This window comes from Cryptomeria japonica, chromosome 7 (genome assembly GCF_030272615.1).
Source record: "Cryptomeria japonica chromosome 7, Sugi_1.0, whole genome shotgun sequence".
Classification (NCBI taxonomy): domain Eukaryota; kingdom Viridiplantae; phylum Streptophyta; class Pinopsida; order Cupressales; family Cupressaceae; genus Cryptomeria; species Cryptomeria japonica.
In genome coordinates this window covers 703,442,710-703,456,589 of record NC_081411.1, presented here as the reverse complement: position 1 = coordinate 703,456,589, position 13,880 = coordinate 703,442,710, and the positions used below count along the sequence as shown (strand labels likewise).

General features: G+C 37.0%; 1 protein-coding gene across 2 annotated transcripts; it reads left to right on the top strand.

The window, feature by feature from the left end:
* Positions 1-213: 213 nt before the first annotated feature.
* On the top strand, positions 214-2,206 carry LOC131040209 (methyl jasmonate esterase 1). 2 transcript variants are annotated; one of them, XM_057973075.2, is made up of 5 exons: positions 216-543; positions 643-879; positions 1,222-1,365; positions 1,567-1,698; positions 1,794-2,206. In XM_057973075.2, exons 1-5 carry the CDS (start codon positions 466-468, stop codon positions 2,061-2,063), a joined length of 861 nt encoding a protein of 286 aa, XP_057829058.2. In that variant the 5' UTR covers positions 216-465; the 3' UTR covers positions 2,064-2,206. The 2 variants fall into 2 exon arrangements, with proteins under 2 accessions (XP_057829057.2, XP_057829058.2); XM_057973074.2 differs by having other exon boundaries at positions 214-879.
* The last annotated feature ends 11,674 nt before the right edge of the window (positions 2,207-13,880 follow it).

Sequence of the window (13,880 nt, the reverse complement as noted above, 5' to 3'; positions counted from 1 at the left end):
ATATGACAGATATCTATAAAATTTAGGGTATAATCTCTTTTCAATTGAATACCTCCACAAATCCACGGTCAAATGGAGAAGGTTTTGGCTGCATCCACATGGTTGTCGGGTAAGGTGGGGCCACAGATGATCACAGGTATTTCTTCTGTATTGACACTAAATTCAATACTTATAAACTATTCCAGACTATGAGGCCAACAATGCCCAATAGCAGTCTATTTATTAAATATCCACATTGACTTTTAATTCCCATGGTGGGATATTGCTCTTCCCATTACTTTTGGGGGCTACTTTTGATTCACTGCCGTTGAAACCTGCTCCCTCTTGGCCCTTATTTTCTTATCGAGCTATAATCAAGGCACTCTATCCTCCCAAAGACTGTCTTGAGAATCTAGTCCAATCCAGTTCTGCTAGATCTATCTAAGGACCTGGTAATTGAAGTTTCTCCTGCAAAACTGGTAAACAATGATGATTAAGTGTAGTAGGGCTGCTTTTTATGCTGCTGCCTTTGGTATCACATATCTCCTTGCTCTTCTTGCAGAGGTATCCCAATCAAAACTTGAAGATTCTACATTTTGTTTCCAAAAAAATTCAGTTTTGGAGTCCCTTAACAGTGATATCATTGTGTGTGAAACTTGTCAGAAGGGAGAGGGAAAGCAAAAGCAAGAGCATTTTGTGTTGATTCATGGACTCGGGCATGGAGCATGGTGTTGGTATAAAGTTGTTACTCTACTCAAGCAGAAAGGGCACAGAGTGGTAGCCCTGGATCTCACTTCTAATGGGATAAATAGGGATGCTCTCTCTGATGAAATCAATTCAGTTGCACACTATACAGACCCATTGCTAAAATACCTCCAGAGTCTTGGAAATGATGAGAAGGTATATATTTGAATTCCAATTTTGTTGGTTGTATAATGATAATGACTTCTTTTTTCAAATATAATAGGTATGCCATCAATGAATGAATGTTTTTAATAACGTTCACAAGATCAAAAGAACATATGAAATCAATAAGTTTTAGTCCTGCTGAACCTCTTTATAACTGTTACAGTTCATTTATTGTCTTAGTCATCTTGGGACTTGAGACACAGAAGGGTTAGGCTTTCTTTTGCTTTGTTGCTTTTCATTTGATTGCCATTAAAATAGCTCCATGCCAACTCTGTTTACACTGGTCCCAGTGTTGGGGGAACACTTAACTCATTTGAGTTTTTATTATGGCAGGTGACTCTTGTTGGCCATAGTTTGGCTGGATGCCCACTTGCCTATGCCATGGAAATGTACCCTGATAAGATCTCCAAAGCAATCTATGTTGCTGCATTCACACCTCGCAACAATCAAAGCTTCTTAAGCTCTTCATTTCCAACGGTTTGTTGCAGACTATTTTTTTTGATGAATACGTGTGTCAATTTCTATTAAATTATAATAATGTATACATATTAAAAAAAAAAAGAAAGAGCAACACAAGATTACCCCTCCAAGAAAGCTAAAACAGGGGATAGAATACGAAAATGAAAGAGTGCCAGACCCATTTTACAGATTAAATTGCTTCCTCAATTTGGTGTGCAGGTTTTTCCAAGGCTAGTGGCAAGTGGATTGGTAGCACTAAACTATGGGAAAGGAGATTCAGAGATGCCCACATCTGCTTCACTTGTTCTGAACCACATCAAGTCCTTTTTCTATACTGAAAGCCCTGAAGAAGTATGTATCCAATTCCATGGCACTCTTCATTGGATGCAACCTGAAAACCCTAAAGATTTGATTTTGATTTGTTTTCTATTTTGTGTTGGAAACAGGACATAAACCTTGCAGCATCTCTTTTAACACCTACACCATATCCAATATCTATGGAGGTCCTAAACCTGTCCAGTGAAAACTATGGTCGAGTGAGAAAATTTTACATTATGCTGATGAAAGACAAATTATTCCTGCCAGAGCATCAGCAATACTCTGTAGACCAAAATCCTCCAGAGAGAGTATTCAAAATGCATGGTAGTGACCACTCTCCATTTTTCTCACAGCCTGAACAGTTATGCAATCTTCTGATTCATATTGCAACTCTGTGAACACCTTTCAGATGCAGAAGTTTATTGAAAAATCAGAACCCAAATTTAGGGGTGGATGTATATGCATTAGGGGAGGTATTGTTCATGTAAAATTAACAAAAGTTTTAAGTTCTTCAATAAAGCTCTGTACTTTTAATTTTAAACTCTTATGACCCTACAAAATGACAATATAGATTTATACTGAGGTCTCTATCTGTGCCCCCAATTTAATCAAAATTCCTTTATCAAGATTCTTTTCCAGTACGCTTTTCTAATCTGCAATACAACTGGACTTGAATAATAGACCCGCAGATATGGATTTGTGATGCAGGCTTTACTTGTGACGGACTACTTTCATAATTATTAAGATTGAATGGAAAATTATGTTTGCACCCATAGAAATATATTATTAAAAAAATCCACTATTTGATGTTAATAACCAATTTTAAATCAAATCATAGTGAATCCTTTAAGATAAGTCTACTATTTTTTCTCACATGTTTGTGCATATTAACATTTTCTATGGTGGTTGGGGATAGGCCTTCGACTCAGTTTGATTGTGAGGGCTTTCCTTTTAGATGTTGATGCTTCTCAATTGGTCACTTGGTTACAAAACCTTTGTCCCTCTTCTTAAAAATTTGCCAAAAAGAAATTACAAAAAATTGGTCACAAAACCCTTGTCCCTCTTCTTAAAAAAATGCAAAAAATGCAAAAAAAAAATTTACGGAAAAAAAATTGATTGTGGGACTCATTATGGCATTAGCATTGGGATTAAGAATGATAGCAAAGTGTTGCTAGTGTATGTGCATTAAAAGAGATATTTGTTTCAATGTTTTGTACTTGTGAAAGAAGATATTTTCCTTATTTAAATATAGATTTACGAAAAGCTTTCTTCCTTGAGCCATGTCCACATTAACTAGATTCATATAGCACTATTCTATAGGAATGATTTAGAGTTTATTTTGCGGTTTAAATGTTCATGTATTAAATTTTTGAAATACACATAGAGAGAGTAAGTTATGGTAAATTTTGTTAGAATTTTAGATTCTAAAAAATCTCAAAAAATTATTTTATAGAATTGTTGTGAATTTTAGAACCAAAAGGGTACACTTGAACTTTGAATTTTTCAAAATTTAAATAACTTAAAAGTTTTTGGGTTTGAAGGTTTCACATGACTTCATTAATTGAAGCTCAAGAAAATTGTTACCCTCTTTGAAGAAAATTAGTTGATTTGCATTTAGACCTCATATGAATGACTTATTTTGTCGAGTGAGATGTTTCCTTAATATTTTAGAAATTTGCATCTCTTGGAAAAGTGTCATGAATGTTTACGTATTAAAATTGTGTCACACCCAAATGGCTATTTAGTGTGTGAGGAACCTAGGAATGAGGTATAAGGGCTAGAAGGAGTGGCTCTCAACATTTCTTTAGACCTAGAAGTGAATTTAAGGTTGCAATGGATGAGGATAATTACTTTTTTGATCAAGTCTTAACTAAAGAAACATACATGGGGTAATCAAAATAAACCAAGATCTAAACAAAAATACACTGACATGTTTGAAAAGCTTGTAAAGACAAAGTATGGGGCATGTAATGATGTGTAGCAGTATGATGTAACACATCACCAAGGAACCCTAGAGGATATGAGCAAATCATACAAGGAATATTTGGAAATTTGTGTGAGCATACATAACATAGACATGAACAAAGCTCATACCTCAAGATTAGGACACATTGTCTTAAACTAATTACAAACAATGGAAGGCTAAACCCTCGAAAGTTCAAAAAAAAAGGGGAAAGGTCTCCCAAACCATAGGAAAGGTCTAAGAGGTGTTTAAGATCACACATGACCATCCCCAAAGTTGCTAAGCTTGATTCGTCAAACGTGACAAACTGCTAAGTCCTGGGTGTCATGGATGGGCTCCAATGAAACCCCAACTACAAATGGACACCCCTGATACCAACCAAACTAACTCAAAACCTACTTAAACAACATCTAGGGATTCCCTGACATCGTTGTTTTTGCAACACATCCTCTCTGGACTAAACAACATTGGATGGATTTTGGGAATTGTGCAAGTGTTCAAAGAGGACATTAGCATGTTTTGAGGACACTATCATAGCGCAAACGTTTCCTTGACCCACACAGGTGTCCTTAGGATGCATTGGCATCCGTAGAGCATGATGTCATCCATTAGACTGGTGAACTCGCATTGATGTCCCTAAGACGCACGTTCGCCCAAACCGGAGAGCATCCTGATCAGACTCCATGAAGACCTAGACACTCGAAACCTTGATGAAAAGGTGTGAAAATGGGCCAAGTTGAGTGACACCAAGTCACCAAATGGCTCCCATGAGACAAGGTGGAGTCTAGGTGGACTCATCTTGCCACAACTCAACCCATGACACCCACAACTAGAACATACAAACACAAAATATCAAGCAACCCAACTAAAATCCATAATTGGACTTCAAGAAAATTCACCAAGTGGTTTCGGTTAAGCTCAAATTGTCTCTAAAGTGCTTAATCCTACTAAGTCTTGATCAATATCTTATGACCACCATGGGATATGACTAAATCATTCTCCAAAACTATAGGAAACTCTTCTAAATTTATTAAACCAATGGAAATGTTCCTATGATAACATTCTAATATATCATCAATGAGAAGCATACATAGTTATGTTTGGTGGTCAGTTCCAACACCAGTCCACTAAAGTCTACTCTAATCATATCCATATATTTTCATTACATCATTCTCCACTTGCAGTGTTTTCAATATACAATTCAAACATATTTACAATTTGATGCAGGAGCATCCCCAGTTCATAGCAATCTTGCATCAACCAAAAAAAAATTCTTTTTGTTTTGCTATCTGTTTGCAATTTCACCTTTTCTTTCTGTGTCTACTGGTTTTGGCTCACTGGATCCTGTGGAGTTGGATTCTACTTGAACACTTGATCATCTTTCTTATTTCTAGACCGCATCGCATTTGGATCATTTTCTGGCAAGTTATCGCTATTGGTTTTCATGATAGTTTCCTGTTACCGGTTGACAATTTTTTGTTACTGGTTGCCTAGACCTATTTTGGTGATCTACTGGAATTCCTTCCAAAGCTTGCAGAGCCTTGGGCATTGATTTTGATGTCCTTGGCATGTGGCCAACCTTTTCCCGTGATCTACACTTCATCCTTTGGATTTTTTGGAGGAATCTCTTGGTGGAGGCCGACCTTGTTGATTTTACATGTTAGGTCTTGTTCTTCAGGTTTTGATCCCTTTTTGGGCCGACCGGATCCTTTGGATCATATATATAATTGTAATTGCACATTAGAATGTAATAAATCTCATAATCAAGTAGCTAGACTAAGTGTAGAAGATAGATCTTAAGATTTAAGGTCCTGGTTGTGACCTATTCTGTTCTTTGAACATGTTTTAGCAGGCCTGTGACCCAATTTTTGTAACCTGGTTGTTACTGGTTGGTTGTAATCAATTTTCATGAAATAAATCAATCTGTTCTACATTGTCTCCATCATATCTTTGTGTTTTCGTTGTGTTTACTCTTTCTAACCAGTCCGGATTGATCTCTTTGAGGTCCCTCCTAACCGGTGACTGCTTCAAGTGGTATCAAAACGAAGTTTCATTCCAGAGGTTGTGTGTCCTAAGAATTTTTTTGTAGGGTGGCAGATTGAGGATCCGACTTGCAGTTGCAGAGGACCGACATAAATGATGGCGTGAAGAGGAAATAGGAATGGTGGAGCATGTGGGAATGTAGACCCTGTTGTGATGGAAAGGTTGCGAGGGATAGCAGCCCGGTTGGAAGCCCTAGAGACAACCTAGAGAAGAGGCCGACATATCGAAGATGTAAGTGAAGACGAAGGAGAAGAAGCCCCAACAAAACAAGTAAACCCATTGATGGTTTATCTAGATGAGGAAAGGTTTTTTAGGGTTTTGAGTAGGGCGAATACTAAACCTCATTTTACCCCACCAGAATATTATGAGAAGTTGGATTCAGATGAACTGATGGATTGGATTTTGGAGATGGAGAAGTATTTTGATTTTGAAAATACTGCAGAAGAAAGGAAGGTGAAATATGTCTGTACCCGGTTGAAATGTCATGGATCTCTTTGGTGGGAGCATTTGAAAGTTGATAGATAGAGAAGAGGTAAAGAGAAGATTAAGACATGGGATCAAATGATTGCTAAGTTGAAATCAAAGTTTATGCCAGTTGATTATAAAGCGAACCTATTCCAGAAGTTGCATAATTTGAGACAGAAGGAATCTAGTGTCAAAGAATACACCGAAGCATTTTACAAGTTGAATATCAAATCCATACATGTTGATGATAAAGTTGAACAAGTTGCAAGATATTTGAATGGATTGTGGATGTCTATACAAGATGAACTTAGTTTGACAAAATTAGAGAGTGTTGAAGAGGATTACCAGTATGCCCTAAAAGCAGAAGAGAAGCTAAACAAAAGACATGAGAAGAGAAAGAGAGGCAGAGGTGGAAGGTTTACCGGAGGAAGATTTCAAGGAGGAAAAGGATATACTGGAGGTAGAGGAACCTGTACAAATAAGAACAAGGACAAGGAAGTAAACACAGAAGGTAATTCATACCAGAAAGATGATAGAAATTTCTACCAGAGGAGAGAATCGGATGGCTACCAAAATGAGAATTTTGGAAGACAAGACAAGAGAACTTTTACAGGAACTTACTATAAGTGTGGAGGAGAAGGACATCGTGCTTTTCTTAGAACCAACCAATACTAAGAGGGGAGGGGTGAATCAATACATTATCGGTTTTTACTAAATGATACTTTTACTTTAAGCATGAACTAATTAACCATTCACCAATGTAAACATTTACTGCAAAAGATTAAGCATACATGAAAAGATACACAAAGACACATAGATTTATCTCATGGAAACCCAATAGGGAGAAAACCATGGTGTGAGTAGGAACTCACAAAATTTGTACTCTTCTGGAGTACGCCCGGTGAAGAGCCATCCCTGTTAGGAGATTACAAAGACACTGGTTAGGTGCCATTCAATTAAGGGATTTTGATCAAGAACTGTTAGTTCCTTTACCATGTTAAAGGTAGCCTGGTTAAAGGACTTAGAACATCAATAAAGATGTTACCCGGTTAAGGGATTTATACAATGGGACCTATTAAAGTCCACCTAGTTAAGGGATTTAAGTTGCAGTTATTAGAAAGAAATAGATGGATGATCAGATATAAAAAGATACACATTAACTTGATTAGATAATAATTAAGTATCACTCTAGGTCTATATCGCTTGTGCTTGTTCTCCACAACTCTTCCTTCTGGCAGTTTGCTGGTTCTTGAATTCTACACTGTCGGTCCTCTGTCACCAGAGTCACTGCTCGGTGAAACCCCCACTCTATTGGTCCTCTTTCACTAGGCTCTACAGACTCTAAAACTCTCACTGTGTCCACTGTCACATTGACTTCATTCACCTTTTGAACAACCATCTCAAGAATGAGATATGTGTATTTATAGACCCTTTAGTCTATCACCAAATTTTCCCTCCAAAACATACCTTTCAAAATTCTATTGTCAAGCCTTAAAATTGCACTTCTAAAATCATGCAAGAATCTCTGTCAATATAGTTGAACATGATAACTCTATCAGTTGACTGAGAGAAGACTCCAGATTTAGTTGGTAGTAACTGAATGTTACTAGTTTGTCGATTACCGACTCTTCCGGTGTATCGATCAAAACCTGTCTAGCTGATTTCTTCCTGTATACCAGTTTTCTCTTTGCTTATCTGATGGACATCTTCCTTGCCGATTTACTCACCACTACCCGATCTCCTTACTTCTTGTTGGTCTACTACTTGTTGGTTTACTTATTGTCTGGTTTACTCACTGCTTATGGACTATGAAGACTAAGGAGATGATGTTGCCAACAATGACAACCATATCATTTACTGGTCATACACAATTGCATCAGAATGCCAACAAACTCCCCCTGTGGCATTGGTGGAAAATTCTACAAATTGTTGTGCTGGTTCTATGGGCCCCTATTCGTGACAAGATTCCAAAAATTCCCCCTTTTTCCATCAATGGCAAAGACTATCCAAGAAGATTTGTCAAAATAAAGCAAAAATCTCTTGAAAGTTTTTTTGAGCCACTTTTAGAGAAGATTCCCATGAAGATTGAATTTGTTTCATGGTAGTGAAGTGGCCATGTAATACTGTAATGAAGACCTCCATATCATCAACTATCTTATAGTCAGGTGCATGAATTAGGCGGTCTGCCTCATTAATGTTTAGTTGCATGAAATCAATAATTGGTGCTAAAAAGAATTGGAGCTCTAACAAACTAAGACTTCTTTTGTCTTCTTCATCTTTCAACTTTCTGATTTTATGATTGAGCATTTTGACTTTTCCAATAAAGGTTAATGTTGAGCTGCTAAGAGGATTAAACAAGCTTACGAGATCCTGAATCTCTTTTTGAATCTGATTTCTTTTATTGTCTAAGTCTTTGATTAAAACAGGAAAGTCTGAAGATTTCATCAGTAGTTGACCAACTTGTTGCAGTATTCTCTTAACTTCTTTTGTTCTAGTTGAAAGAGAAACTTTTCCAATTGTTATTTGCTCCATTAGGTTATCTCCTCGCTTTGTTTCATATTGCCTTACTATAACCCTCTCCAGATTGGTTTCCTCTGAACTGATTGCTTTAACCAAAGTATCCAACTGATAAAAAATGGGTGTAGTATCATCAACTGCAATTTTCGGGATGAGATCAGAGAGAATTATTCTGGTAGAAGTGAGGATTCTTGCCTTCTTTTTCTTCTCTCAGTTTTACCTTTTCAGCTTGGATTCTCAGTTTTTCAAAGGCTTTCATCAACTATTTAGGGGTCATTTTCTTTATATCAATGACCAAGTCACCTTCTTCTTCTTCCTCTGTTCCTTCTTCCATTTCTAAAGTCTCAACTTCTGAGCTAGTTGTTGTGATGATTCTTACCTATTTCTTTTCACTTTCATTGTCTAAGTCTAACTTCCTCTTTTTCGGAGGGTATCCATCACTACTGCATTATCCATCATTTTCTTCTCTTCCTCTTTTCCTTCCTCTTCTTTCTTGTCTTCCTCATTTCCTTCCTCTGTTCTCTTCTCTTCCTCTATCTTCTTTTCTTCCTCTTTTACTTCTTCTGCTTTCTTTTCTTCCTCTTTTCCTTCCTCTGTTTTCTTCTCTTCCTCATTTCCTTCCTTTGTTCTCTTCTCTTCCTCTGTCTTCTGTTCTTCCTATTTTCCTTATTGAGAGAGATTAGTATTTGGTGATAATAAGGTTTTGTGAGGTGTATCCTCATAAGAGATGTCTTCAACTAACACTTCATCTTGACTGGAAAGTTTAGTTTTATCAGCTTCCTCCACTAGTGAAGTATGAACCGATTGTTCAATACCCTTTGTCAGATTGGGGATATCTAACACAACGTTTCCTATGATGTCCTCAATGGTGAACATATCAAATCCTTCAATGGAGTCTTTTTCCTTAGCTTTTCCTTTATCAAGGACAGCTGCACCTTTGTCCTATTTAGTTTCCTGTTCAATTTCTTCTTCAACCTTATTTTGCTAGTCCATAATTTCCTTCCACAAGGCAACACCTTTAGCATGCACTTCTCTAACTTCCCCTACTAGCACTCTTCCAATTTTGTTTCTTATTTTGAAATGTTGAATGCATGCTTCAGCCACTAGTGAAGTTTGATCACGATCCAATTCATGTTGCACTTCCATGAGTGCTTTTATTATGAGTTCCTTTTTAGTAGCTAGAGAAGTCTTCCATCTTCCTTCAATTTGATCTAGCAAATCTGATGGGATTATGCCATACAATTCATTGGGAGTTCTACAAAAGTTGCCCAAGTTCCAGATCAAAGCTTCCTCAATTTTCCTCTTGTCTTCTTCATTACTGATGGAATATCTCCTTCCAACACCGTCTAGACCTCCAAATTCTTTGATGCCATGTACCATCTCATCAATTGTTGGAGCTTTGTTCCTCTCACTTCTTCTAACCTCCTTTATTTTCACATCTGATACAGTGTCACCTTCTTTCTTATCCTCTTTAAGCTTTGGATCACTCTTCCTTTTTCTAGTGTAAGTTACTTCTATCGGTCTATCTTTGCTTGGTGAAGATACCAGAGTACCTAGATTCTTTTCCTTTGTATATGTTATCGGTTTAGTTGTTGCAGTCCCCTTTGGTTTTGTTTTTGTCACTTTCTTCTTACCACCAGTCAGTTCCTCATCTTTGGCAGGTGTGACCCCTATTTCCTCACTCGCACTAGTGGAGGTAGTGGCACCAGATGCTTCACCTCCATATTTATTGTCAAGGGTATCAATCATTTTCTTTAATTTTATTTTACTGCTAGGCACCTGAAGTTCTTATTTTATTTTAGAGCTTGTCTCCTCATATGTTCCAAAGCTCTTTGCCTTCAAGTTTACTAGTTTAGATAGAAGCATATTGATATGAATTTTAGCCAGATCTGCTGCAACCTCATACCCCATAGGTGGAACCCAAAAATTTCTGGGTTCAACTGCTTGGATAATACAACAATTTGTATCTATAAGAAAACAAATTTTGTTCTTGTATTTTTGCACTATTACGGTTGGAATTCTTTCCCTCGTGCATTCTAGTTTGGAATTCCTTGAAATATCCCCACATTGTTTCCCCAAATTTATCTCCCAGATCCCTAATCATTTCACGTATCCGAACCATGACAAGTTTCTCCTGTGACCATACTACATTACCCTTACCGAGAAAATATTTTAGTACATAGAAAATATACATACTAGTAGAGAGCCATATTTGAAGGATTGCTTCTTAGCCTTCTTTATTCTTTCCATGTTCACCATGAACTGACTTTGAATCATCTTGCATACATCATATGTTGCATCTTCTTTGATAATATGATATCCAACATGGATGGCACCGCTCGACACATTGTTCATCCAACTTGATTGATATACCCTGTAACCCAACACTGCAGAGGCAAATCTTACTTCAACATCCTCAATATGAGTGATAGTCATTACTCTACTATCACATCAGGATTCGATTAACCGGGTGACTTTAGTTGATGAAATCTCTCTTAGGGTTAATGCTTCACCAGTTGCATTGAACCCTGTCACTCTCCGAATCATCTCCTTTGTGATCTTGATCGGTACATGATCTTCCAACAACAAAAATTGATCATGAACCCTACTTAATACATATCTAACCCAGTCACCATCAAACTGATCAGGAAATTCTACAACATATGCCAAACCCTTGGTCTTACTAATCATTTTCATAGAACCCTTTAAACTCACTTTGAATGAACTTATCTCCAAGTTCTTCGAGCTTGCAATGAGTATAGGAGCAAATATCTTCTACCAACAATACACCAGAGGGCACAAATGAAAAAGCACCGGTCTTGTCGATTTCACCGGCTTTCATCAGGTGCAGCTTGAACTTGGGTTGGGGCTCCTTGATAGCTTCAACCAACAAAGGAGTCAATATCTGCATTGCCATGATGACCTTCAATCAAGATTTTCTCAGATGTAGTTGAAAACCCTTTCCTAGGGAATACCAAACACCAATATTGCTCTGCTTGAATTTCTTTTTTGCACAAACAAAGCTTAGCAATTTTCAAATCGCCTTGGAACACAAAGGAGCTCAAGAAAATTCACAAGTAGTTAGGTAAATGAAAATGTGCTACCATTTCCTTATTTATCCATTGAGATTTATCGGCACTAGGATCCAACGGTCAAAATTGAAGCTCACAACTTAAAGTACACCAATTATTTGTTGCCGATACCGATACTCAAATAAATAACTCACAAGACAAACTTCAATTAAGAACTTTTAGACCAAATTTTATGCATCACAACTATGTAGATAAACACATCCTTACATTTGTTGAGGGGATTCAAGAGTAATCTTACCATATGTGCTCCCCCTGGGCATCAGTATGCCTAGTTAGAAGTGGAACTGTCATCACCAATGAATGATGACTTGGTTTTAGAATGTCCTTGTCCTTATTTTTCTTCATCTTTCTTGATCCATGTCTTTTTCATTTCATCTCTTATTTCTTCAGTTGTCTTCTTTTCTTTCAGGTCATTTTGCTCCTTTTCCTTGCTAAACCGATTCTTGTCTACAGACTAGTTGTAGGATCGACTTCTGCATTCCCTAGCTAGGTGGCCAATCTTATGACGGTTAAAGCATGCCATACCAGTTGTCCTCCATGGTCCTGGATTGTTTCTCTGACCCATCCTCATCCTGCATGTTTCAGCAACATGACCAAAATTACCACACATGGAACATGTGGCATTCAATTGATTACTCCTTTCGCTAGGACTAACCGGTTTGAATGGTGGTCTTGATACCTTTGTCTTGAACCTGAATTCTTCTTATTTGTGTCTAAACTTATTGCAAGTGAAGCAATGTTCACTAAATATTTTTGCACTTGACAAGCTGCTTGATTGAGATCTACACTCATAAGTAGTGTGACCATACTTATGATAATTGTGGCAATAACCATCAAAAGTGAAAGTCTTCTTTTAATTAACCGATTTATTCCTACAGTCATTGGTCTTATGACCCAATTTTCCACAATGATTACAAGATAATTTGGAAGACTTCATACCTCTTGCTTCTGAGTGATAACTTTTATCATCCTTCATCCTTTTGGATTTAGATGATTCTCCAGTTTCCATAGGACCTAAACCGAGGTAACCAAGACCAGTTCTATCATTTGTTCTTCTCTGAGCCTTCAATTGGCTAGCTACCTTCTCAAAGACTTCATTGAATTTTCTTAGCTTCTCATTGTTGGTATTATGGATGTGTTGTATTGTTTTTGTCATTGATGTCAACACTTGTCAACACTTGAAGATATTTGTTTATGTTCACCGACATGTTCAGTGACTTATGCACAGTCACCAGTATCTGGTTCACCGATAAGTTATATTGTTCACCAGCACTGAGGATGATCTGTTATCATCTGGAGATTACTTGGTTATGTCAAAGATATTGTTTGGACACTTGGCTTTGGTGATTTGATTATTGGTCTAATAGAGTTTGCATATTTGTTGTTACCAGCAAATAGGTCTAGGTTATGGACCGGCAAGCGTTATCTATTCCAAATCAACATGACATGCTAAGGAGATGTTTTATTGATTGGTTATTATTGTAAATGCTTTAAGCCGACATGATGCATCATATATTGATTCATTTGTAACTGATTTAATTGTAATATTCTTAGTGAGCTGACCTACACATTTGGTCTTAGGTTTTGGTATATATGTAATATCTCATTTGTGAGATTATGGAGAGGGTGTGAAAGAGAATGTAATAAGGTATATGTGAATATAAGTAGAGCTATACATGCAGACATCATTTGAAGATTCAAGGAAGGTATGAAGAAGACAATCAGAGCTTAACCAATACTGAATCCAGCATATGAAGATGTTGTTTTGAGTAGTACATTATCATTGGATTTAACCATCCAATTGTAGTCAATGTGACTCCCATTTTGTGATTGAGCAATGAGCTCTAGGCAGTTGGCCTTTCTGCATGTGTAGACCCCATTTGTACACACATACTATCTGCAGTAGTATCATCTGATTGTGGGTAAGGTTTTCCACCATGGTTTTTCCCCTTACAGGGTTTCCACGTACAAATATATGTGTTATGTGTTGTGGATGTTATTTGTCTTTCTGTTTCATGCATTAAACTTTACCGGTACTATTATTAACTGTTAAACTGTCTACTAACATTAAGTTTTGTTTACTAGTATTATGCATTAAGTTTGGTCAAGTTATATTTGGGTTGAAATTAATTGAC